At 44.9% G+C, this 27,821-nt stretch overlaps 1 protein-coding gene across 4 annotated transcripts; it reads right to left on the reverse strand.

Annotated features, from left to right (window-relative positions):
- Positions 1-755: 755 nt before the first annotated feature.
- On the reverse strand, positions 756-26,996 carry wdr32 (WD repeat domain 32). 4 transcript variants are annotated; one of them, XM_064965077.1, is made up of 8 exons: positions 26,248-26,996; positions 25,854-25,967; positions 18,872-19,069; positions 15,038-15,240; positions 14,790-14,870; positions 5,383-5,528; positions 2,832-2,998; positions 756-1,280 (listed from the first exon to the last, which is right to left on the reverse strand). In XM_064965077.1, the coding sequence occupies exons 1-8, from the start codon at positions 26,724-26,726 to the stop codon at positions 1,076-1,078; spliced, it is 1,593 nt and encodes a 530-aa protein (XP_064821149.1). In that variant the 5' UTR covers positions 26,727-26,996; the 3' UTR covers positions 756-1,075. The 4 variants fall into 4 exon arrangements, with proteins under 4 accessions (XP_064821149.1, XP_064821148.1, XP_064821147.1 ...); XM_064965076.1 differs by having other exon boundaries at positions 756-1,283; XM_064965075.1 differs by having other exon boundaries at positions 5,350-5,528.
- Between the last annotated feature and the right edge of the window lie 825 nt (positions 26,997-27,821).

Consider the following 27,821-nt stretch of genomic DNA (forward strand, 5'->3'; position numbering starts at 1 on the left):
ACTGAGACAAATGCTGTGATCAAAACAACTTGGAACTCGGAAATCTCTGACTTACGATTTAAGTGCATTGAATACAACTGGAAACTCAGGAAAAAAACGAGATCTGACTGTGAAAAAATATCTTTGAACGGTCACCCAACTCAGAACTCCAAATCAGAAACTCGGACGTCTTTCTCGAGCTCCGACTTCACGACCTGGAGATCACAGACATTGTGATTTGACCTCCCCTCCTCCACATCATGATTTGCCCTTGTCCCCCCCCACACCACATCATGATTTGACCTTCCCCCCCCACACCACATCATGATTTGACCTTCCCCCCCCACACCACATCATGATTTGACCTTGTCTCCCCCCACACACATTGATTTGACCTTGTCCCCCCCACATCATGAATTGACCTTATCCCCCTCCCACACCACATCATGATTTGACCCCCCACCACACCACGATTTGACCTTGTCCCCCTTCATGATTTGAACCCCCCCCTACACATTGATTTGACCTTGCCCCCCCCACATCATGATTTGACCTTGTCCCCCCCACACCACATCATGATTTGAACCCCCCCCAGAGCCACCAGTTGTCTTGAAACCATCAGATACCATAAATCCAGTACAATCAGAAGGATAATCATTTCAGAGTTTCTGCTCAGCAAGTGCTACACGACTGATCTATGTTCTCATCAAAGCTTGAGTTGGGAGATGTGATATGGTGTGAGAACAATGCAGCCAGATCAAGCCATAGAGACAATATGCTGTGAAAATGTAACTTTTTATTAGGTTAATGTTACATTTTTTTAAATAAACATTGTGGCGGTTGAGCTCGGCTTTTGCCAAAGTGTTCTTGACTCAGAAAAGGTTGGTGCCCATTGCATCGGGGTATGACGGTAGCAAAACCATGTTCAAGGTAGTCCCTTCGTTTCCGGTTTCTTCCGTTTGGCGCCTAATGAATTAAGGTCTCCTTGATTACCAGAGTGTCCCCCCAAAAAATGGCACCCTATTCCCTAAAATAGTGCACTACTTTTGACCAGAGCCCATAGGGAATAGGGGGTGCATTTGGGACAGCCCCGCTGTTAGAACCTGGGCTGGTATAAGGCGACGCGGCCACTGAGACAGCCTGACGCCAGCTGGCAGTGGGTTGGGGAGAACTTGGTGGTGAGGACCACATCACTGTGGGAGTAGATGGACCGCACCTCTCGGAGACAGCTGGTCTGGACGGGAAGGCAGTCAGACAGCTCCATACAGTTCTCGTCGAAGGACAGCAGTCGTACTCCGTACCTGCTGGGACAATACTTGATTACAAAGGTGGAAAACTGTGTCCGAGCTCCAAATAGACGCCAATCCCGACACACTCGTGGAGATCGGAGATTTTATAGGCTAAGCAATATGACAATAAGTGCACCTTGCCCTCTGATAGGCTAGGTAGATGTTTTACCATACCGATTTCCACAAGGGGTGGATTTGGGCCTGTATCTTCAGGTTTCTTCTCTTCGGGCTCCTATCACTTGTTCAACCAAGAGCTAGCTAGCTAGCTAGCTAGCTAGCTAGCTAGCTATATATATATATATATAGTAATAGCGGAGTAGAAACCATAATTCTCTCTACCCGTAGGGACAGCAGATGCCATAATTCTCTCTACCCGTAGGGACAGCAGATGCCATAATTCTCCCTACCCGTAGGGGGAGCAGATGTCATAATTCTCTCTACCAGTAGAGGGAGCAGATGTCATAATTCTCTCTACCAGTAGGGGGAGCAGATGTCATAATTCTCTCTACCAGTAGGGACAGCAGATGCCATAATTCTCTCTACCAGTAGGGACAGCAGATGTCATAATACTCTCTACCCGTAGGGACAGCAGATGTCATAATTCTCTCTACCAGTAGGGACAGCAGATGTCATAATTCTCTCTACCAGTAGGGACAGCAGATGCCATAATTCTCTCTAGCAGTAGGGACAACAGATGTCATAATTCTCTCTACCAGTAGGGACAGCAGATGTCATAATTCTCTCTACCCGTAGGGACAGCAGATGTCATAATTCTCTCTACCAGTAGGAGGAGCAGATGTCATAATTCTCTCTACCAGTAGGAGGAGCAGATGTCATAATTCTCTCTACCAGTAGGAGGAGCAGATGTCATAATTCTCTCTACCAGTAGGAGGAGCAGATGTCATAATTCTCTCTACCAGTAGGAGGAGCAGATGTCATAATTCTCTCTACCAGTAGGGACAGCAGATGTCATAATTCTCTCTACCAGTAGGGGGAGCAGATGCCATAATTCTCTCTACCAGTAGGGACAGCAGATGTCATAATTCTCTCTACCAGTAGGGACAGCAGATGTCATAATTCTCTCTACCAGTAGGGACAGCAGATGTCATAATTCTCTCTACCAGTAGGGACAGCAGATGCCATAATACTCTCTACCAGTAGGGACAGCAGATGTCATAATACTCTCTACCAGTAGGGGGAGCAGATGCCATAATTCTCTCTACCAGTAGGGGGAGCAGATGCCATAATTCTCTCTATCCGTAGAGGGAGCAGATGTCATAATTCTCTCTACCAGTAGGGGGAGCAGATGCCATAATTCTCTCTACCCGTAGGGACAGCAGATGCCATAATACTCTCTACCAGTAGGGGGAGCAGATGTCATAATTCTCTCTACCAGTAGGGGGAGCAGATGCCATAATACTCCCTACCAGTAGGGGGAGCAGATGCCATAATACTCTCTACCAGTAGGGGGAGCAGATGCCATAATACTCCCTACCCATAGGGGGAGCGGATGCCATAATACTCCCTACCAGTAGGGGGAGCAGATGCCATAATACTCCCTACCCATAGGGGGAGCAGATGAGCCGCCCGTCAGGACTGAAGCACAACTCCTTGATGTAGCCCCTCCCCACGTTAGCCTCCTCGATGTAGTGGGTCAGACGTAGAGAGCAGCGCGGGGAGACGGGGGGACGTGTAGGGGAGCCATCCTGGAACTCATACACACATGTCCACTGGAGAGGAGAGAGGGGGAGGGAGGCATGGAGTGAAGGGGAAGGACAGAGGAATAGGGGAGGAAGAGGAGAGAAAGGAGGGAGTTGGAGAAGAGAGAGGGAGGGAGGAGAAGAGAGGGAGGGTAACAGGAAGACAGAAGAAGAGTGGAGAAACAGAAGAGGGTTAGAGACTAAACGTTAACCTGCTCATCAATGCTGCCAGACAGAGCATGTCCAAGTGAAAATCTTAAATGGACCCCAAAGCCCTTGTGGAGATCTGAGAGGATTTGATTGGTACAAGCAATAATGAAACGTCCACTGAGCCAATCAAAGGGCAAGGTGGAGATACAGAGCCTTCAGGAAGTATTCACACCCCTTGACTGATACCACATTCTGTTGTTACAGCCTGAGTTCTAAAACTCACCCATCTACACATAATGACAGTGAAAACCTGTTTGTTTTTAGAAATGTTAGCAAATTTATTGAAAACGAAATCCAGAAATATAGAATTTACACAAGTATTCACACAGCTCAGTCATTACTCTGTCAAGCCCCTTTTGGCAGCGAAAATAGAGTCTTTCTGGGTTTCTTTAAGAGATTTCCACACCTGGATTGTGAAACATTTACCAATTACTGTTTTTCATTTTTTAAATTGTTGAAACTCTGTCAAATTGGTTGTTGATCATTGTTAAGACAACCATTTTCAGGTCTTACCATAGATTTGACTAGATTTAAGTCAAACTGTAACTCGACCACCGTCCAAAGTGTGATTAATAACTCTACCTCAAAGGGATATTCAGTGGCGTAAAGATACTTTAAAGTACTACTTCAGTAGTTTTTGGGGGATATCTGTACTTTACCATTTATATTTTTCCCTACTTTTACATTCCAAAAGAAAATAAAAGTACTTTTTACACCGGAGTCCCTGACACTCAAAAGTATTAGTTACATTTTTAATGTTCAGCAGGACAGGAAATTGGTCCAATTCACAAACTTATCAAGAGAACATCCCTGGTCATCCCTACTGTCTCTGATCTGGAGGACTCACTAAACAGAGAACATCCCTGGTCATCCCTACTGCCTCTGATCTGGAGGACTCACTAAACAGAGAACATCCCTGGTCATCCCTACTGCCTCTGATCTGGAGGACTCACTAAACAGAGAACATCCCTGGTCATCCCTACTGTCTCTGATCTGGAGGACTCACTAAACAGAGAACATCCCTGGTCATCCCTACTGTCTCTGATCTGGAGGACTCACTAAACAGAGAACATCCCTGGTCACCCCTACTGTCTCTGATCTGGAGGACTCACTAAACAGAGAACATCCCTGGTCATCCCTACTGCCTCTGACCTGGAGCTCTCACTAAACAGAGAACATCCCTGGTCACCCCTACTGCCTCTGATCTGGAGGACTCACTAAACAGAGAACATCCCTGGTCATCCCTACTGTCTCTGATCTGGAGGACTCACTAAACAGAGAACATCCCTGAACAGGACTCCATCCCTGGTCATCCCTACTGCCTCTGATCTGGAGGACTCACTAAACAGAGAACATCCCTGGTCATCCCTACTGTCTCTGATCTGGAGGACTCACTAAACAGAGAACATCCCTGGTCACACCTACTGTCTCTGATCTGGAGGACTCACTAAACAGAGAACATCCCTGGTCATCCCTACTGCCTCTGATCTGGAGGACTCACTAAACAGAGAACATCCCTGGTCATCCCTACTGTCTCTGATCTGGTGGACACAAATGCTTAGTTTGTAAATGATGTCTGAGGGTTGGAGCGTGCCCCTGTTTATTTGTAAATTAAAAAAAAAAAAAAAAAATCATGCCATCTGCTTTGCTTAATATAAGAAAAGTGAAATGTGTGTAGATGTAGGGGAGAGGTGTGTGTAGATGTCGGGGAGAGGTGTGTGTAGATGTCGGGGAGAGGTGTGTGTAGATGTCGGGGAGAGGTGTGTGTAGATGTCGGGGAGAGGTGTGTGTAGATGTCGGGGAGAGGTGTGTGGTGTAGATGTGTGTAGGGGAGAGGTGTGTGTGTCGATGTGTGTAGGGGGGAGAGGTGTGTGATGTAGATGTAGGGTGTGTGTAGATGTCGGGGAGAGGTGTGTGTAGATGTAGGGGAGAGGTGTGTGTAGATGTAGGGGAGAGGTGTGTGTAGATGTAGGGGAGAGGTGTGTGATGTAGATGTGTGTGTAGAGGGGAGGGGAGGGTGTGTGTAGATGTAGGGGAGAGGTGTGTGTAGATGTAGGGGAGAGGTGTGTGTAGATGTAGGGGAGAGGTGTGTGTAGATGTAGGGGAGAGGTGTGTGTAGATGTAGGGGAGAGGTGTGTGTAGATGTCGGGGTGCAGTGTGGTGAAAGTTACCTCCTGGGGGTTTTGGGGGGTCAGGTGACTCACCTCCTGGTCATCCATGTTGGAGGAGCAGCGTATGAGGGCAGCCCAGCCTTTAGGGTGAAGCTGGAGAGAGGTGATGCAGTTCCCCCTGTCCCTCTCTCCTGGGATCTCTGGAGTCAACACCTCCAAACTATTCCTGGGGGAGAGACCTGGGAGAGGGAAGAGGGGCAGCAACATGAAGTTAACACGAGGGCTGGCACAATGACCTCCTAACCGTGGAGGTTAGTTATGTGTAGAGACAGTCATAACGAATAAAAAAACAAACACCCGTTCTACTCCATCTATTTCTATGGCAGCACACAGTCAGCAGGAGAACATATGGGTAAAACAGTCATTGCTGTGACCGCTGTCATTGCTGTGACCGCTGTCATTGCTGTGACCGCTGTCATTGCTGTGACCGCTGTCATTGCTGTGACCGCTGTCATTTGGCTGGTCAATTACATGGCCGTCAAAGCCTCAGTTAACACATCACATTACTTAACATAGAGGGGGGAAAATAACACAACGTGACACGCTGACAGTCAACACAACGTGACACGCTGACAGTCAACACAACGTCACACGCTGACAGTCAACACAACGTGACACGCTGACAGTCAACACAACGTGACACGGTGACAGTCAACACAACGTGACACGCTGACAGTCAACACAACGTGACACGCTGACAGTCAATTACATGACAGTCAACACAACGTGACACGCCGACAGTCAACACATGACACATTACTTACAGTCATGACAGTCAACACAACGGACACGCTGACAGTCAACAACGTTAACGCTGACAGTCAACACAACGTGACACGCTGACAGTCAACACAACGTGACACGCCGACAGTCAACACAACGTCACACGCTGACAGTCAACACAGCATTACACGCTGACAGTCAACACAACGTGACACGCTGACAGTCAACACAACGTCACACGCTGACAGTCAACACAGCATTACACGCTGACAGTCAACACAACGTGACACGCTGACAGTCAACACAACGTGACACGCTGACAGTCAACACAACGTCACACGCTGACAGTCAACACAGCATTACACGCTGACAGTCAACACAGCGTTACACGCTGACAGTCAACTAGGGCTGTTCCATTGCGGAGGCCGATTGGCTCCCATCTCAGTGGACTGATCCATTGCGGAGGCCGATTGGCTCCCGTCTCAGTGGACTGATCCATTGCGGAGGCCGATTGGCTCCCATCTCAGTGGACTGATCCATTGCGGAGGCCGATTGGCTCCCGTCTCAGTGGACTGATCCATTGCGGAGGCCGATTGGCTCCCGTCTCAGTGGACTGATCCATTGCGGAGGCCGCGGGGAAGGCACAGCCCATCACTCTAAGACAAGTGATACTGAAATTGCATATATTTACATTACGTAAGAACAACGGTGCAACGCTAATAAATGCGGAGGCCGATAACAAATGGCTTTCTCCGTTGGATACCGTCGCCGTCTGGGTTGTGATCCATTCCAGCGTAGAATTGGCACCTTTCTCTTCGTCATGTGCATAGTAGCAAAGTTCACCAGCAGCTTGGGAACGGCGGCGGAGGCAGCAGAGACGAGGAAACAGCCCTTTACAGTAGAAACCTTATGAGGACTATAATCAACTGTTCAGCGTGCCTGGTTTTATAAATGATCCATATATAATCAACTGTTCAGCGTGCCTGGTTTTATAAATGATCCATATATAATCAACTGTTCAGTTCAGCCTGGTTTTATAAATGATCCATATATAATCAACTGTTCAGCGTGCCTGGTTTTATAAATGATCCATATATAATCAACTGTTCAGCGTGCCTGGTTTTATAAATGATCCATATATAATCAACTGTTCAGTGCCTGGTTTTATAAATGATCCATGTTCAGCGTGCCTGGTTTTATGATCCATATATAATCAACTGTTCATCCATATATAATCAACTGTTCAGGTGCCTGGTTTTATAAATGATCCATATATAATCAACTGTTCAGCGTGCCTGGTTTATAACTGTTCATGGATCCCAATGATCCAACTGTTCAACGTGCCTGGTTTTATAAATGATCCATATATAATCAACTGTTCAACGTGCCTGGTTTTATAAATGATCCATATATAATCAACTGTTCAGCGTGCCTGGTTTTATAAATGATCCATATATAATCAATAATCAGCGTGCCTGGTTTTATAAATGATCCATATATAATCAACTGTTCAATAAATGATCCATATATAATCAACTGATCGTTCAACGTGCCTGGTTTTATAAATGATCCATATATAATCAACAACTGTTCAGCGTGCCTGGTTTTATAAATGATCCATATATAATCAACTGTTCAGCGTGCCTGGTTTTATAAATGATCCATATATAATCAACTGTTCAACGTTAAATGATCCATATAATCAACTGTTCAGCGTGCCTGGTTTTATAAATGATCCAATATAATCAACTGTTCAACGTTATATAATCAACTGTTCAACGTGCCTGGTTTTATAAATGATCCATATATAATCAACTGTTCAGCGTGCCTGGCTTTATAAATGATCCATATATATATATATAATCAACTGTTCAACTGTTTTTATAAATGATCCATATATAATCAACTGTTCAACGTGCCTGGTTTTATAAATGATCCATATATAATCAACTGTTCAACGTGCCTGGTTTTATAAATGATCCATATATAATCAACTGTTCAGCGTGCCTGGTTTTATAAATGATCCATATATAATCAACTGTTCAGCGTGCCTGGTTTTTTATAAATGATCCATATATAATAATATATATATGTGCATATATAATCAACTGTTCAGCTGTTTTATAAATGCCTGGTTTTATAAATGATCCATATATAATCAACTGTTCAGCGTGCCTGGTTTTATAAATGATCCATATATAATCAACTGTTTTTATAAATGATCAGTTCGTGCCTGGTTTTATAAATGATCCATATATAATCAACTGTTCAGCGTGCCTGGTTTTATAAATGATCCATATATAATCAACTGTTCAGCCATATATAATCAACTGTTCAGCGTGCCTGGTTTTATAAATGATCCATATATAATCAACTGTTCAGCGTGCCTGGTTTTATAAATGATCCATATATAATCAACTGTTCAGTTTGGTTTTATAAATGATCCATATATAATCAACTGTTCAGCGTGCCTGGTTTTATAAATGATCCATATATAATCAACTGTTCAGCGTGCCTGGTTTTATAAATGATCCATATATAATCAACTGTTCAGCGTGCCTGGTTTTATAAATGATCCATATATAATCAACTGTTCAACGTGCCTGGTTTTATAAATGATCCATATATAATCAACTGTTCAGCGTGATCCTGGTTTTTTATAAATGATCCATATATAATCAACTGTTCAGCGTGCCTGGTTTTATAAATGATCCATATATAATCAACTGTTCAGCGTGCCTGGTTTTATAAATGATCCATATATAATCAACTGTTCAGCGTGCCTGGTTTTATAAATGATCCATATATAATCAACTGTTCAACGTGCCTGGTTTTATAAATGATCCATATATAATCAACTGTTCAGCGTGCCTGGTTTTATAAATGATCCATATATAATCAACTGTTCAACGTTCCATATATAATCAACTGTTCAACGTGCCTGGTTTTTTATAAATGATCCATATATAATCAACTGTTCAGCGTGCCTGGTTTTATAAATGATCCATATATAATCAACTGTTCAGCGTGCCTGGTTTTATAAATGATCCATATATAATCAACTGTTCAGCGTGCCTGGTTTTATAAATGATCCATATATAATCAACTGTTCAGCGTGCCTGGTTTTATAAATGATCCATATATAATCAACTGTTCAACGTGCCTGGTTTTATAAATGATCCATATATAATCAACTGTTCAACGTGTTCATATATAATCAACTGTTCAGCGTGCCTGGTTTTATAAATGATCCATATATAATGTTCATCCTGGTTTTATAAATGATCCATATATAATCATATATATATCAACTGTTCAGCGTGCCTGGTTTTATAAATGATCCATATATAATCAACTGTTCAACGTGGTTTTATAAATGATCCATATTATAAATGATCCATATATAATCAACTGTTCAACGTGCCTGGTTTTATAAATGATCCATATATAATCAACTGTTCAAAAATGATCCACGTCCATACTATATATAATCAACTGCCTGGTTTTATAAATGATCCATATATAATCAACTGTTCAGCGTGCCTGGTTTTATAAATGATCCATATATAATCAACTGTTCAGCGTGCCTGGTTTTATAAATGATCCATATATAATCAACTGTTTGCCTGGTAAAATGATCCATATATAATCAACTGTTCAGCGTGCCTGGTTTTATAAATGATCCATATATAATCAACTGTTCAACGTGCCTGGTTTTATAAATGATCCATATATAATCAACTGTTCAGCGTGCCTGGTTTTATAAATGATCCATATATAATCAACTGTTCAACGTGCCTGTTTTATAAATGATCCATATATAATCAACTGTTCAGCGTGCCTGGTTTTATAAATGATCCATATATAATCAACTGTTCAACGTGTTTTTATAAATGATCCATATATAATCAACTGTTCAACGTGCCTGGTTTTTATAAATGATCCATATATAATCAACTGTTCATATAAATGATCCAATATAATCAACTGTTCAGCGTGCCTGGTTTTATAAATGATCCATATATAATCAACTGTTCAGTGCCTGGTTTTATAAATGATCCATATATAATCAACTGTTCAGCGTATAAATAAATGATCTATATAATCATATAAATGATCCATATATAATCAACTGTTCAACGTGTTCATAAATGATCCATATATAATCAACTGTTCAGCGCTGGTTTTATAAATGATCCATGTTCAGTTTTATAAATGATCCATATATAATCAACTGTTCAATAAATGATCCATATATAATCAACTGTTCAGCGTGCCTGGTTTTATAAATGATCCATATATAATCAACTGTTCAGCGTGCCTGGTTTTATAAATGATCCATTATAATCAACTGTTCATCCATATATATATAATCAACTGTTCAGCGTGCCTGGTTTTATAAATGATCCATATATAATCAACTGTTCAGCGTGCCTGGTTTTATAAATGATCCATATATAATCAACTGTTCAACGTGCCTGGTTTTATAAATGATCCATATATAATCAACTGTTCAACGTGCCTGGTTTTATAAATGATCCATGCCTGGTTTTATAAATGATCCATATATAATCAACTGTTCAGCGTGCCTGGTTTTATAAATGATCCATATATAATCAACTGTTCAACGTGCCTGGTTTTATAAATGATCCATATATAATCAACTGTTCAGCGTGCCTGGTTTTATAAATGATCCATATATAATCAACTGTTCAGCGTGCCTGGTTTTATAAATGATCCATATATAATCAACTGTTCAACCCATATATAATCAACTGTTCAGCCCTGGTTTATATATCCAATAATAAATCAACTGTTCATAAATGATCCATATATAATCAACTGTTCAGCGTGCTGGTTTTAAATAATATATAATCAACTGTTCATCCATATATAATCAACTGTTCAACGTGCGTTTTATAAATGATCCATATATAATCAACTGTTCAGCGTTTTTTATAAATGATCCATATATAATCAACTGTTCAGCGTGCCTGGTTTTATAAATGATCCATATATAATCAACTGTTCAGCGTGCCTGGTTTTATAAATGATCGTATAAATGATCCATATATAATCAACTGTTCAGCGTGCCTGGTTTTATAAATGATCCATATATAATCAACTGTTCAGCGTGCCTGGTTTTATAAATGATCCATATATAATCAACTGTTCAGCGTATATAAATGATCCATATATAATCAACTGTTCAACGTGCCTGGTTTTATAAATGATCCATATATAATCAACTGTTCAGCGTGCCTGGTTTTATAAATGATCCATATATATATATATAGCGTGCCTGGTTTTATAAATGATCCAACTGTTCAGCGTGCCTGGTTTTATAAATGATCCATATATAATCAACTGTTCATCCATGGTTTTATAAATCATGTCCATATAAATCAACTGTTCAGCGTGCCTGATCCATATATAATCAACTGTTCAGCGTTTTGGTTTTATAAATGATCCATATATAATCAACTGTTCAGCGTGCCTGGTTTTATAAATGATCCATATATAATCAACTGTTCAGCGTGCCTGGTTTTATAAATGATCCATATATAATCAACTGTTCAGCGTGCCTGGTTTTATAAATGATCCATATATAATCAACTGTTCAGCGTGCCTGGTTTTATAAATGATCCATATATATCAACTGTTCATATAAATATCCATATAAATCAACTGTTCAGCGTGCCTGGTTTTATAAATGATCCATATATAATCAACTGTTCAACGTGCCTGGTTTTATAAATGATCCATATATAATCAACTGTTCATGCCTGGTTTTATAAATGATCCATATATAATCAACTGTTCAGCGTGCCTGGTTTTATAAATGATCCATATATAATCAACTGTTCATAAATGATCCATATATAATCAACTGTTCAGCGTGCCTGGTTTTATAAATGATCCATATATAATCAACTGTTCAGCGTATATAATCAACTGCCTGGTTTTATAAATGACCCATATATAATCAACTGTTCAGCGTGCCTGGTTTTATAAATGATCCATATATAATCAACTGTTCAGCGTGCCTGGCTTTATAAATGATCCATTTATAATCAACAGAAAGACAGATGTTACTTCTGTTGCCTGTTTGTTAATAATATTATATAAATAGAGTATTAGGTTAATAATAATTATTACGTGGAGCTCTGATCCTCATGTAATGGCAAAATGTTGGATAAAGTAATTTCACCGATTCGGCTGTCTTTAATCTCTTGATTTGGTGTAATAAAGGCTTTGCACTTTGTTTTTTCGTGAGAACGGACTGGTATCACATATATATTTATTTATTGTTGTTGTTTACACTGTTCCAAACTGGACAGAAAAATACAATTGTAAACGACACCTGTTCGTCACACAGTATCCACGCAGCTCCACGGATCTCCTCCTTATAGCAGCCTTGTAGAACCACCATGGAGCTGGAGGCCTGCTCATTTACCCTCCTTTGTCTGGATCTCCAGTAGTTTCCACAACTAAGTCAAATGTCTTCCACACATCTGACTTTCTCTTTCCCTCCTGAGCAACCAGTAAACATTTGCCTGTTTTGAGTATATTTGTCACGTTCCCTGCATCCATTTTGCTGTCATGTTACGGTGTCCATTTTGCTGTCATGTTACGGTGTCCATTTTGCTGTCATGTTACGGTGTTACGGAAAAATATGTCCATGAAAAAGAGCGGGGGGGGGGGTGCGACAAAATCAAAAGTAACAGTCAGTATCTGGTGTGGCCACCAGCTGCATTAGGTATTGCAGTGCATCTCCTCCTCATGGACTGCACCAGATTTGCCAGTTCTTGCTGTGAGATGTTACCCCACTCTTCCACCAAGGGACCTGCAAGTTCCCAGACATTTCTGGAGGGGGGAATGGCCCTACACAATGGGATTGAGATCTGGGTTCTTCGGTGGCCATGGCAGAACACTGACATTCCTGTCTTGCAGGAAATCACACACAGAACGAGCAGCATGGCTGAGGGCATTGTCATGCTGGTGGGTCATGTCAGGATGAGCCTGCAGGAAGGGTACCACATGAGGGAGGAGGATGTCTTCCCTGTAACGCACAGCGTTGAGATTGCCTGCAATGACAACAAGCTCAGTCCGATAATGCTGTGACACACCGACCACGACGGACCCTCCATCTCCAAATCGATCCCGCTCCAGAGTACAGGCCTCAGTGTAAAGCTCATTTCTTCAACGATAAATGCGAATCCGACCATCACCCCTGGTGAGACAAAACCGCGACTCGTCAGTGAAGAGCACTTTTTGCCAGTCCTGTCTGGTCCAGTGACGGTGGATTTGTGGCCATAGGCGATGTTGTTGCCGGTGATGTCTGGTGAGGACCTGCCTTGCAACAGGCCTACAAGCCTTCTGTCCAGCCTCTCTCAGCCTATTGCGGACAGTCTGAGCACTGATGGAGGGATTGTGCATTCCTGGTGTAGCAGTTGTTGTTGCCATCCTGTACCTGTCCCAAAGGTGTGATGTTCAGATGTACCGATCCTGTGCAGGTGTTGTTACACTTGGTCTGCCACTGCGAGGGCGATCAGCTGTCCTTCCTGTCTCCCTGTAGCGCTGTCTTAGGCGTCTCACAGTATGGACATTGCAATTTATTGCACTGGCCACATCTGCAGTCCTCAGGCCTCCTTGGAGCATGCCTAAGGCCCATTCACACAGATGAGCAGGGACCCTGGGCATCTTTCTTTTTGTGTTTTTTCAGTCAGTAGAAAGGCCTCTTTAGTGTCCTACGTTTTCATAACTGTGACCTTAATTGCCTACCGTCTGTAAGCTGTTAGTGTCTTAACGACCGTTCCACAGGTGCATGTTCATTAATTATTTGTGGTTCATTGAACAAGTATGGGAAACAGTGTTTAAACCCTTTACAATGAAGATCTGTGAAGTTACTTGGATTTTTCCTGACTATCTTTGAAAGACAGGGTCCTGAAAAAGGGACGTTTCATTTTTGTTGCCATACGGTCCTTTGCCCTCGACGGCAGAGCCACTCTCGCCCGTCCTCTCTTTCTGGTCTCTGCAGTGACCCCTTCAGTTAACAAGTCTCCTCAACAACAACCTTTTCCTGGCTGCCATTTCCTCCACCATCACTTCAACCTCTTGTTTGCTCCAGTTTTTTGTTTATTTCCTTGGTTATCCATTTTGTTTTTGATATAGCTAGTCTGATGGCTATAATGTATGAGAAAAAATTGCATTTGTTTTTTTGTGCATAAAGGGTTCGCAAGCCAAAAAAATATATATAATTTTGAGACATAAAGCAGATAAATAAATGTAATAAAATAGAAAAATCAACACTTTATTATAGTTAATTATTATATTAAATCCTATCATCATTGTCACATATGTTTATTAATTGGTTTCAAGGGCGTCACTAATGTCAAAATAGGTTTATTAATTGGTTTCAAGGGCGTCACTAATGTCAAAATAAGTTTATAAGATAGTTTTGTAAGTGCACTTAGTTTTGTAAGTGCACTTAGTTTTGTAAGTGCACTTAGTTTTGTAAGTGCACTTACAAAACTATCTAATAAACTTTTTTTTTTCCATAATTAACGTTTTGTGAATCCAGTCCCTGGTCTTTGCTCCACTCCGTTGGTGGAGTTCATTAGGTGTTTATTCCCTCTATCTAATAGCTTGTGTCTGAATGGTTGTTCTACAATAGGACTTGTGTCCGAAGTAAGCCCAGCATGCCTCTAACTGACCTTCTCTGTGAGGGTGGATCTTGCTGGAGTCGTTACCCTGTCGAGGAGCTCCACTTGACCTCGACGCAGACGCTGAGCCATCTAGAGACAGATTCACAATAAATCACCTGAGGTGATAATGATGGGGTTGGGGGGTGATGCAGCACCTCACCTGAGCTGTGAGAGGTGATGATGGGGGGGTGGGGGGGGGGGGGGTCTCACCTGAGCTGAGGGGGTGAGGGTGGGGTGGTGCAGTCACATGGTCTCACCTGAGCTGAGGGGGGTGCGTCTGGCCCGCAGCATACGGTAGCTGCCCACCTCCAGGGACTGTGTGAGGTCCAGGTCGTGAAGGATCAGCAGGTAGCCAGACGACGTGGAGATCAACATCTTGGAACAGTCTGGAGTCAGACGCATTCTCATCAGGTAGCGCGTGTGGAAGAACTTCTTGTGGGGGCAGCCATCCTCTGTAAACCTACAGGCAGAGGAGAAGAGTCAGCCATCCTCTGTAAACCTACAGGCAGAGAAGAAGAGTCAGCCATCCTCTGTAAACCTACAGGCAGAGGAGAAGAGTCAGCCATCCTCTGTAAACCTACAGGCAGAGGAGAAGAGTCAGCCATCCTCTGTAAACCTACAGGCAGAGGAGAGAAGAAACCTACAGGGTCAGCCATCCTCTGTAAACCTACAGGCAGAGAAGAAGAGTCAGCCATCCTCTGTAAACCTACAGGCAGAGGAGAAGAGTCAGCCATCCTCTGTAAACCTACAGCAGAGGAGAAGAGTCAGCCATCCTCTGTAAACCTGCAAACCTAGGCAGAGAAGAAAGAGTCAGCCATCCTCTGTAAACCTACAGGAGAGAAGAAGAGTCAGCCATCCTCTGTAAACCTACAGGCAGAGGAGAGAGCCATCCTCTGAAACCTACAGGCAGTCAGCCATCCTCTGTAAACCTACAGGCAGAGGAGAGAAGAAGAGTCAGCCATCCTCTGTAAACCTACAGGCAGAGGAGAGAAGAAGAGTCAGCCATCCTCTGTAAACCTACAGGCAGAGGAGAGAAGGGTCAGCCATCCTCTGTAAACCTACAGGCAGAGGAGAGAAGAAGAGTCAGCCATCCTCTGTAAACCTACAGGCAGAGGAGAAAGAAGAGTCAGCCATCCTCTGTAAACCTACAGGCAGAGGAGAGAAGAAGAGTCAGCCATCCTCTGTAAACCTACAGGCAGAGGAGAGAAGAAGAGTCAGCCATCCTCTGTAAACCTACAGGCAGAGGAGAGAAGAAGAGTCAGCCATCCTCTGTAAACCTACAGGCAGAGGAGAGAAGAAGTCAGCCACCCTCTGTAAACCTACAGGCAGAGGAGAGAAGAAGAGTCAGCCATCCTCTGTAAACCTACAGGCAGAGGAGAGAAGAAGGGTCAGCCATCCTCTGTAAACCTACAGGCAGAGGAGAGAGAAGGGTCAGCCATCCTCTGTAAACCTACAGGCAGAGGAGAGGAGAAGATCCTCTGTAAGAGAGGAGAGGAGAGTCAGCCATCCTCTGTAAACCTACAGGCAGAGGAGAGGAGAAGAGTCAGCCATCCTCTGTAAACCTACAGGCAGAGGAGAGAAGAAGAGTCAGCCATCCTCTGTAAACCTACAGGCAGAGGAGAGAAGAAGGTCAGCCATCCTCTGTAAACCTACAGGCAGAGGAGAGAAGAAGCCATCCTCTGTCAGCCATCCTCTGTAAACCTACAGGCAGAGGAGAGAAGAAGGGTCAGCCATCCTCTGTAAACCTACAGGCAGAGGAGAGAAGAAGGGTCAGCCACCCTCTGTAAACCTACAGGCAGAGGAGAGAAGAAGGGTCAGCCATCCTCTGTAAACCTACAGGCAGAGGAGAGAAGAAGAGTCAGCCATCCTCTGTAAACCTACAGGCAGAGGAGAGAAGAAGAGTCAGCCATCCTCTGTAAACCTACAGGCAGAGGAGAGAAGAAGAGTCAGCCATCCTCTGTAAACCTACAGGCAGAGGAGAGAAGAAGAGTCAGCCACCCTCTGTAAACCTACAGGCAGAGGAGAGAAGAAGAGTCAGCCATCCTCTGTAAACCTACAGGCAGAGAGAGAAGAAGGGTCAGCCATCCTCTGTAAACCTACAGGCAGAGAGAGAAGAAGGTCAGCCATCCTCTGTAAACCTACAGGCAGGAGGAGAAGGGTCAGCCATCCTCTGTAAACCTACAGGCAGAGGAGAGAAAGGGTCAGCCATCCTCTGTAAACCTACAGGCAGAGGAGAGAAGAAGGGTCAGCCATCCTCTGTAAACCTACAGGCAGAGGAGAGAGGGTCAGCCATCCTCTGTAAACCTACAGGCAGAGGAGAGAAGTAGAGTCAGCCATCCTCTGTAAACCTACAGGCAGAGGAGAGGAGAAGAGTCAGCCATCCTCTGTAAACCTACAGGCAGAGGAGAGAAGAAGGGTCAGCCATCCTCTGTAAACCTAGAGGAGAGAGAAGAGTCAGGAGAAGGAGTCAGCCATCCTCTGTAAACCTACAGGCAGAGGAGAGGAGAAGGGTCAGCCATCCTCTGTAAGAGAAGAAGGGTCAGCCATCCTCTGTAAACCTACAGGCAGAGGAGAGAAGTAGAGTCAGCCATCCTCTGTAAACCTACAGGCAGAGGAGAGGAGAAGAGTCAGCCATCCTCTGTAAACCTACAGGCAGAGGAGAAAGAAGGGTCAGCCATCCTCTGTAAACCTACAGGCAGAGAAGAAGAGTCAGCCATCCTCTGTAAACCTACAGGCAGAGGAGAGGAGAAGGGTCAGCCATCCTCTGTAAGAGAAGAAGAAGTCAGCCATCCTCTGTAAACCTACAGGCAGAGGAGAAGAAGAGTCAGCCATCCTCTGTAATCCTCTGTAAACCTACAGGCAGAGGAGAAGAAGGGTCAGCCATCCTCTGTAAACCTACAGGCAGAGGAGAGAAGAAGGGTCAGCCATCCTCTGTAAGAGGAGAGGAGAAGGGTCAGCCATCCTCTGTAAACCTACAGGCAGAGGAGAGAAGAAGAGTCAGCCATCCTCTGTAAACCTACAGGCAGAGGAGAGAAGAAGAGATCCTCTGTAAGAGGAGAAGAAGGTCAGCCATCCTCTGTAAGAGGAGAGAAGAAGGGTCCTCTGAAGAAGAGTCAGCCATCCTCTGTAAGAGGAGAAGAAGAGTCAGGGGCTGCATCCTAAATGGCACCCACCATATTCCCTAAATAGTGCACTCCTTTTGACCAGAAACCTATGGTAGTACACTATATTGAGAATAGCATGCCATTTGTGACACAGCCTCAGGCTGGCTGTTGTGCAAACACCGGCCTTTCACCGATAACACCGGCAGATAGCACCGGCCTACCCGGCCTTTCACCGACAGATAGCGCCGGCCTGGCACCGGCACATAGCGCCTGGCACCGACAGACAGCGCCGGCCTGGCACCGGCACGCGGGCCTGGCACCGACAGACCGGCAGCGCGCCGGCGGCACCGGGCGCCGGCCTGGCACCGCACCGCCGGCCTGGCACCGACAGACAGCGCCGGCCTGGCACCGACAGATAGCACCCGGCCTGGCACCGACAGATAGACACCGCCGCCTGGCACCGACAGATAGCGCCGGCCTGGCACCGACAGATAGCGCCGGCCTGGCACCGACAGATAGCGCCGGCCTGGCACCGACAGATAGCACCGGCCTGGCACCGACAGACAGCGCCGGCCTGGCACCGACAGACAGCGCCGGCCTGGCACCGACAGATAGCGCCGGCCTGGCACCGACAGATAGCACCGGCCTGGCACCGACAGATAGCACCGGCCTGGCACCGACAGATAGCACCGGCCTGGCACCGACAGATAGCACCGGCCTGGCACCGACAGATAGCACCGGCCTGGCACCGACAGATAGCACCGGCCTGGCACCGACAGATAGCACCGGCCTGGCACCGATAACATTGACCGATAACACCGGCCGATAACACCAGCCTAACACTGACAGATGACACTGAGCTCAACGTAGACAGAAAACAACCTTACTGTGTTATTCTAAAGTGAAATCAAAACATTATTCTGAAAGTCAACTTACTAATTAAACATGCTGTAGTGGAAACGTGTATACGCATTGACACACACACACCTGTTGGTGTCCCAGGTGATGACGTTTCCGTCAAAGCCAGAGGTGACAAGGAGCCGTGTGTTGGTGTCGTACTCTATGTTCTTGACCCAGCTGGCGTGACCGTGCAGAGAGCACACTTTAGAGTTGAGCTTCCTCAGGTCCCACAGAGCTATGGTGGTGTCATCAGAACATGTGGCAAACAAACGGTTGTCCAGAAACCTGTAGAGACGAGCAGAACATACATTATAATAACAATAGCGTACGTAGGTGTTTCCTTGCTTCCTAAGTCCTTGCCACCTTCTCTATCGTATTGGAGGAGATGGTCCAGGGTCCCTCCCCTCGGACCTTATCGTCTAATGAGTTTTGAAACAGACGCAAGAGAGGAATCAAGCTTGAATTCATTGAGATAGACATGTAGGCCGAACCATGAGACATATGCAAATTAATTGCTCCCCATCTATCTTCAGAGTTCGTTCTGTTAGGTGACCTAAACTGGGATATGCTTATCATCCCGGCAGTCCTACAATCTAAGCTAGATGCCCTCAATCTCACACAAATTATCAAGGAACCTACCAGGTACAACCCTAAATCCATAAACATGGGCACCCTCATAGATATTACCCTGACCAACTTGCCCTCCAAATCCACCTCTGCTGTTTTCAATCAGGATCTCAGCGATCACTGGCTCATTGCCTGTATCCGTTATTGGTCCGCGGTCAAACGACCACCTCTCATCACTGTCAAACGTTCCCTAAAACACTTCTGCGAGCAGGCCTTTCTAATCAACATGGCCCGGGTATCCTGGAAGGATTTTGACCTCATCCCATCAGTAGAGGATGCCTGGTTATTCTTTAAAAGTGCTTTCCTCACCATCTTAAATAAGCATGCCCAATTCAAAAACATGTAGAACTTTGAACAGCCCATGATTCACTCCAGACTTGACTGCCCTTGACCAGCACAAAAACATCCTGTGGCATTCTGAATTAGCATCAAATATCCCCGTGATGCAACTTTCAGGGAAGTCAGGAACCAATATACACAGGCAGTTAGGAAAGCTAAGGCTAGCTTTTTCAAAACGAAAGTTGAATCCTGTAGCACTAATTACAAAAAGTTCTGGGACACTGTAAAGTCCATGGAGAATAAGAGCACCTCCTCCCAGCTGCCCACTGCTCTGAGGCTAGGAAACACTCACCACCAATAATTCCACTATAATTGAGAATTTCAAAAAGCATTTCTCTACGGCTGCCCATGCTTTCCTCCTGGCTACCCCAACTCCGGCCAACAGCTCCGCACCCACCCCCCCGCAGCTACTTACCCGAGCCTCCCCAGCTTCTCCTTCACCCAAATCCAGATAACAGATGTTCTGAAAGAGCTGCAAAACCTGGACCCGCACAAATCAGCTGGGCTAGACAATCTGGACCCTCTCTTTCTAAAACTATCCGCCGCCATTGTTGCAACCCCTATTACTAGTCTGTTCAACCTCTCTTTCGTATCGTCCGAGATTCCCTGCCTTTCTAAAGTCTTCGAAAGCCAAGTTAACAAACAGATTACCGACCATTTTGAATCCCACCGTACCTTCTCATCTATGCAATCCAGTTTCCGAGCTGGTCACGGGTGCACCTCAGCCACGCTCAAGGTACTAAACGATATCATAACCGCCATCGGTAAAAGACAATACTGTGCAGCAGTCTTCACTGACCAGGCCAAGGCTTTCGACACTGCCAATAAGAATACGGTGATTGACAGACTCAATAGCCCTCGTTTCTCAAATGCCACGCCTGGATCACCAACTACTTCTCAGATAGAGTTCAGTGTGTCAAATAGGAGGGCCAGTTGTCCATGCCTCTGGCAGTCTATGGGGGTGCCACAGGGTTCAATTCTCGGGCCGACTCTTTTCTCTGAATATATCAATGATGTTGCTCTTGCTGCTGGGGATTCTCTGATCCACCTCTACGCAGTCGACACCATTCTGTATACTTCTGGCCCTTCTTTGGACATTGTGTTAACTAACCTCCAGACGAGCTTCAATGCCATACAACTCTCCTTCCGTGGCCTCCAACTGCTCTTAAAACACTAGTAAAACTAAATGCATGCTCTTCAACCAATCGCTGCCCGCACCTGCCCGCCCGACTAGCATCACTACTCTGGACGGTTCTGACTTAGAATATGTGGACAACTACAAATACTTAGGTGTCTGGCTAGACTGTAAAAACTCTCCTTCCAGACTCATATTAACCTCTTACATCTATGGGGGCGCTATTTCATTTTTGGATGAAAAACGTTCCCGTTTTAAACAAGATATTTTGTCACAAAAAGATGCTCGACTATGCATATAATTGATACCATTCGAAAGAAAACACTCTGACGTGTCCAGAAATACCAAGATATTCTCTGTGCGTGCCCTAGAACGTGAGCTTCAGGCAAAACCAAGATGAGATGGCATCCAGGAAATGACAAGGATTTTTGAGGCTCTGTTTTCCATTGTCTCCTTATATGGCTGTGAATGCTGAGATGAGTCAACCCTTTCTGTCATTTCCCCAAGGTGTCTGCAGCATTGTGACGTATTTGTGGGCAGATCATTGGAAGATTGACCATAAGAGACCACATTTACCAGGTGTCCGCCCGGTGTATGCCCTCGTCGGCTGGCCCTCGCTACATATTCGTCACCAAACCCACTGCGCCAGGTCAAATTGGTGCGCAAAACCCACCTGCCAGTATTTTTCCATGCGATACAGAGAGGAAAGCAAGCTTCACAAACTGCATATCAATGAAGAGATATGTGAAAAAACACCTTGAGGATTGATTCCAAACAACGTTTGCCATGTTTCCGATATTATGTAGTTAATCCGGAAAAAGTTTTACGTTGTAGGTGACTGAATTTTCGGTTCGTTTCAAGCCAGACGCAATGTAGAAAACGGAACGATTTCTCCTACACACAGACGCTTTCAGGAAAAACTACGCATTTGGTATGTAACTGAGAGTCTCCTCATTGAAAACATCAGAAGCTCTTCAAAGGTAAATGATTTTATTTATTTGGTTATCTGGTTTTTGTGAAAATGTTGCGTCAAATGCTACTCAAAATGCTATGCTAGCTTTGCATACTCTTACACAAATTAGTCAATTTCTATGGTTCAAAAGCATATTTTGAAAATCTGAGATGACAGTGTTGTTAAGAAAAGGCTAAGCTTGAGAGCAGACGCATTATTTTCATTTTATTTGCGATTTTCAGAAATCGTTAACGTTGCGTTATGCTAATGAGCCTGAGGCTTTAGTCACAAACCCGGATCCGGGATGGGGAGTTTCAAGAAGTTAAGCATCTCCAATCCAAAATTAAATCTAGAATCAGCTTCCTATTTTGCAACAAAGCCTCCTTCACTCATGCTGCCAAACATACCCTCCTACCGACCCTTGACTTCGGCAATGTCATTTACAAAATAGCCTCCAACACTCTACTCAGCAAACTGGATGCAGTCTATCACAGTGCCGTCCGTTTTTCACCAAAGCCCCATATACCACCCACCACTGTGACCTGTATGCCCTCGTCGGCTGGCCCTCGCTACATATTCGTCACCAAACCCACTGGCTCCAGGTCATCTATAAGTCTTTGCTAGGTAAAGCTCAGTCCGCAGCACCCACCCGTAGCACGCGCTCCAGCAGGAATATTTCACTGGTCATTCCCAAAGCAAACACCTCCCTTGGCCGCCTTTCCTTAGAGTTCTCTGCTGCCAATGACTGGAACGAATAAAAATCGCTTAAGTTGGAGACATATTTCCCTCACCAACTTTAAACATCAGCTTTCTGAGCAGCTAACCGATCGCTGCAGCTGTTCATAGTCCATCTGTAAATAGCCCGTCCTATCTACCTACCTCGTCCCCATATTGTTTTTATTTACTTTTTTTTTAAACTCTTTTGCACACCAGTATCTCTACTTGCTCATCATCATCTGCTCATCTATCACTCCAGTGTTCATTTGCTAAATTGTAATTTCTTCGCTACTATTGGCCTATTTATTGCCTTACCTCCTCACACCATTTGCACACACTGTATATAGACTTTTCTACAATATTATTGAATGTACGTTTGTTTACACCCATGTGTAACTCTGTGTTGTTGTTTGTGTCACACTGCTTTGCTTCATCTTGGCCAGGTCGCAGTGAGAAATTGTTCTCAACTGGCGTCTACCTGGTTAAATAAAGGTGATCTGGCGTCTACCTGGTTAAATAAAGGTGATCTGGCGTCTACCTGGTTAAATAAAGGTGATCTGGCGTCTACCTGGTTAAATAAAGGTGATCTGGCGTCTACCTGGTTAAATAAAGGTGATCTGGCGTCTACCTGGTTAAATAAAGGTGATCTGGCGTCTACCTGGTTAAATAAAGGTGATCTGGCGTCTACCTGGTTAAATAAAGGTGATCTGGCGTCTACCTGGTTATATAAAGGTGATCTGGACTACCTGGTTAAATAAAGGTGATCTGGACAGTCTACCTGGTTAAATAAAGGAGATCAGACAGTCTAGGAGGTTATATAAAGGTGATCAGGCGGACAGACCTGGTTAAATAAAGACAGATCAGACAGACAGGACCAGGTTATAGGACAGACAGACAGGAGGAAACAGACAGGTGGACAGACAGACAGGAGGTTAAATAAAGGTGACAGACAGTCTACCTGGACAAATAAAGGTGGAAGAAAAAAATAAACAGCAGGATGTCATAGCAGTCTAGATACAGATATAGGAGCCATGTATCAGAGCTGGAGCAGACCTAGGAGACTACAGACAGACCAGACAGACAGGAGGACAGACAGACAGGAGGACAGACAGACAGGAGGACAGACAGACAGGAGGACAGACAGGAGACAGACAGGAGGACAGACAGACAGACAGACAGGAGGACAGACAGGAGGACAGACAGGAGGACAGACAGGAGGACAGACAGGAGGACAGGGAACAGCAGACAGTATCTCTGGTCCAGGGACAGTGTGAGGACAGACCAGGAGGACTCAAGACAGAGCATCAGACAGACAGGAGGACAGACAGGAACAAGCCTTGGACCAGGAGACAGACAGGGGGACAGACAGACAGACTAGGAGGACAGACCTGATGACAGACAGACAGGAGGAACAATTACAAACAGACAGGAGGACAGACCTTGGACAGACAGGGACCCAGACATTCATTTTCGACAATTGTTTTGTAGCCCTGAACTAGTAGACAAGGGCTGGATAACTAGTAGACAAGGGCTGGATAACCAGTAGACAGGAGGACAGACAGGAGGGCTGGATAACCAGTAGAAGACAAGGGCTGGATAACCAGTAGAAGACAAGGGCTGGATAACCAGTAGAAGACAAGGGCTGGATAACCAGTAGAAGACAAGGGCTGGATAACAGACAGGAGACAGACAAGGAGGACAGACTGGATAACCAGTAGAAGACAAGGGCTGGATAACCAGTAGAAGACAAGGGCTGGATAACCAGTAGAAGACAAGGGCTGGATAACCAGTAGAAGACTCTGGTCCAGGGCTGGATAACCAGTAGAAGACAAGAGATTGGACACCCACCAGTAGAAGACAAAACCTTTCCTTGGCTGGATAACATTTTCGCAGTTTTGTAGCCCTGAACTAGTACAAGGGCTGGATAACTAGTAGACAAGGGCTGGATAACTAGTAGACAAGGGCTGGATAACTAGTAGACAAGGGCTGGATAACTAGTAGACAAGGGCTGGATAACTAGTAGACAAGGGCTGGATAACTAGAAGACAAGGGCTGGATAACTAGACAAGGGCTGACAAGTTGACAAGGGTGGATAACTCTGGAAGAGTTGGAAACTACAAGGGCTGGATACTAGTAGACTGGATGTAGCTGAGAAAGGTTTGAGAAAGGCTGGGATAGAGAAACCAGTATCTGGGGCGTAACTAGTAGACAAGGGCTCATCAATGAGTATGATAACTAGTGACAAGGGCTCCATAACTTCAAGGCCCACCCAGACTCCCACCCAGACTCCCACTCCCACCCAGACTCCCACCCAGACTCCCCAACTAGTAGACAAGACTCCCACCCAGACAAGGGCTGGATAACCAGTAGACAAGGGCTGGATACCCAGACTCCCACTCCCACCCAGACTCCCACTAGACCAGACTCCCACTCCAGACTCCCACCCAGACTCCCACCCAGACTCCCACTCCCACCCAGACTCCCACCCAGACTCCCACTCCCACCCAGACTCCCACTCCCACCCAGACTCCCACCCAGACTCCCACCCAGAGTCCCACCCAGACTCCCACCCAGACTCAAATCAAATCAAATTTATTTGTCACATACACATGGTTAGCAGATGTTAATGCGAGTGTAGCGAAATGCTTGTGCTTCTAGTTCCGACAATGCAGTAATAACCAACAAGTAATCTAACTAACAATTCCTAATCTACTGTCTTATACACAGAGTAAGGGGATAAAGAATATGTACATAAAGATATATGAATGAGTGATGGTACAGAGCAGCATAGGCAAGATACAGTAGATGGTATCGAGTACAGTATATACATATGAGATGAATATGTAAACAAAGTGGCATAATTAAAGTGGCTAGTGATACATGTATTACATAAGGATGCAGTCGATGATATAGAGTACAGTATATACATATGCATATGAGATGAATAATGTAGGGTAAGTAACACCCAGACTCCCACTAGACAGCTCTGCAAGTGTTATGTCAAAAATGCCTGACTTCTGACCTCTGCCTGGCAGTAATGATTGATTGCTGTTGTGCTGAATAGGCACATTTTTGTATGCTTGTACATTTTTACTTAGCCATTCTTTGGAAGGATATCATAAATGATCGTAGTCGCTCAGCAAAACTCTATATTTGGTAAATAACTAACATATTTTGACGTAAAGCTTGCAGAGCTGTGTAACGGGAGTTTCCCAGGGCGTTTGAGAGGAGACACGACATACTCATCGTCGGCATCTCCCAACGCCCAGATACTGGGGCAGAGAACACATCTATGGTACCTGATGTTATTGACACAGTCTTCATGGGCCTCCACCAGGGTCTTGATGTGCTTGGAAGAGATGGGATCGAACAGGAGAACCTCTGTCTGCTCACAGGCCACTGTCAGGACAGACCTGGGGATTGGTGAGATAGAAGGTCACAACGACAGGCCCAGTCTGGATTGTGTTCTGTTTGGACCCCAGGAAGAGTAGCTGCTGCTTTTGCAACAACTAATGGGGATCCTAATAAAATACCTCACCTAGGTCAACTTGTGTAATGTAAAAGGTCTGTCTGTGGATTGTGACACCTGATCATACAACTTTAGCTTTCCTATTACCATTTTGCACAAATATGGATAAAACTTATGTCTAAAAATGAACAAACACTTAACATCCATTTTCATCCTGTCCTTACCCGTCGGGGGAGTATTCCAAATTGAACACTGCGCCATGAGTTTGGGTACTGAGATTGACCGAGTCTGCAGCCGGACTCATGGAAGAATACAAGTTCGTCATTGTCCGAAAGTTATCTCTAGATGGATCCACGAACAGCCCTCTCCTTATAGTCCTGCTCTGTAGCATGGAGAACAGGCTGTTGGAGCTACTCTCAACCGAACCAGGGCCAGCCATAGAGGTACCCCTCCCTTGCCCCGGGGCGCCTTGTACATTCGGCTGACACCGGGGATTGTCCTGCGCGGCTGCAGAATCCGCCCTGGAGCTTCCCGGGTGAAGACTACTCTCCTCTCGGCTGCTCTGCGGAGGACGCGCCGGTGTCTTGCCTTCATCGGCGGAATCATCTGTCTGCGGGCCCTGTTCCTTGTCCGACACCCGGCTGCTGGACGTGTCCTGCGACTCGTCCGGGTCCACGCTGTCGCTCTGCTGCTCCGAGCTCATTGTGGCTGTTATCGCCAACGGGTGCCTGTGCAGGCCCCTTGTTTCACAGATAGTGTCTCGGTTCAACAACGAATTGTGCAATTGTTGTATCTCGAATACACCTTACCTCTACTCCGTTAAGACAATCCCCACCCCCCACCCCCCCAACAAACAAAAAAACGTGGGTGGAATTTGACGAAACTAGACAAGAGACGGAATGGCTATTTGATGTAGCAAACCACACAACACCGGAGCAAAATAAACCAAGTGCTGTGACGGAGTTCAGCTTCCTTCTTCTTCTTCCGCGGAATTTCAGTGGTCAAAACTAAGACAATAAATTGGATACCTCCACCTAGTGGACATAGTTATACTTTCATTTCATAAAACAGTTTCATAAACAAAAGTCGAATTTGGTTTGTCACAAGCACCGAATATAACGAGTGGAGAGTTAACCGTGACATGCTTCTTTAAGAGTTATTCCCAACGATGCAGTATTTAAAAAAATATATTATAATTTTTTTTAAAGTAACACAAGAATGGAGCTTTATACAGGGATTACAATATCAATGCTATTACCAGATCAAATGTTGTATTTATTTATTTATTTGTATTTAAACTTTATTTAACTTGGCAAGTCAGTTAAGAACAAATTCTTATTTACAATGACGGCCTACCAATATTTGAGGTACGAGATATTTGAGGTAAATATGTACATGAAGGCAGGGTAAAGTGACTAGACATCAGGATAGATAATAATGAGGTATTTGAGGTCGATATGTACATGAAGGCAGGGTAAAGTGACTAGACATCAGGATAGATAATAATGAGGTATTTGAGGTTGATATGTACATGAAGGCAGGGTAAAGTGACCCTGAGATCAGGATAGATAATAAGGCAGGTAGCTGGGTCCAGGGGCAGGTAAAGTGGGTCCAGGGGCAGGCAGAAGGTCATTTAAGGAGGAGGCAGGTAGCTGGGTCCAGGGGCAGGCAGAAGGTCAGGTAGCAGGGTCCAGGGGCAGGTAGCTGGGTCCAGGGGCAGGCAGAAGGTCATACACAGGAGGAGGCAGGTAGCTGGGTCCAGGGGCAGGTAGCTGGGTCCAGGGGCAGGCAGCAGGTC

Source organism: Oncorhynchus masou, unplaced genomic scaffold (assembly GCF_036934945.1).
Source record: "Oncorhynchus masou masou isolate Uvic2021 unplaced genomic scaffold, UVic_Omas_1.1 unplaced_scaffold_625, whole genome shotgun sequence".
In the NCBI taxonomy this organism is placed as follows: Eukaryota; Metazoa; Chordata; class Actinopteri; order Salmoniformes; family Salmonidae; genus Oncorhynchus; species Oncorhynchus masou.

Bases quoted from the DNA above. Each gene is read 5' to 3' on its own strand.
- wdr32 (XM_064965073.1), bottom strand. From the start codon at position 26,726: ATGAGCTCGGAGCAGCAGAGCGACAGCGTGGACCCGGACGAGTCGCAG. The intron at 15,241-18,871 runs GTGTGTGTGTGT...CTCTGCCTGTAG, and splicing joins ATCACCTGGGACACCAACAG to GTTTACAGAGGATGGCTGCC. The intron at 2,999-5,349 runs GTAACTTTCACC...TCTCCTCTCCAG, and splicing joins CCCCCCAAAACCCCCAGGAG to TGGACATGTGTGTATGAGTT.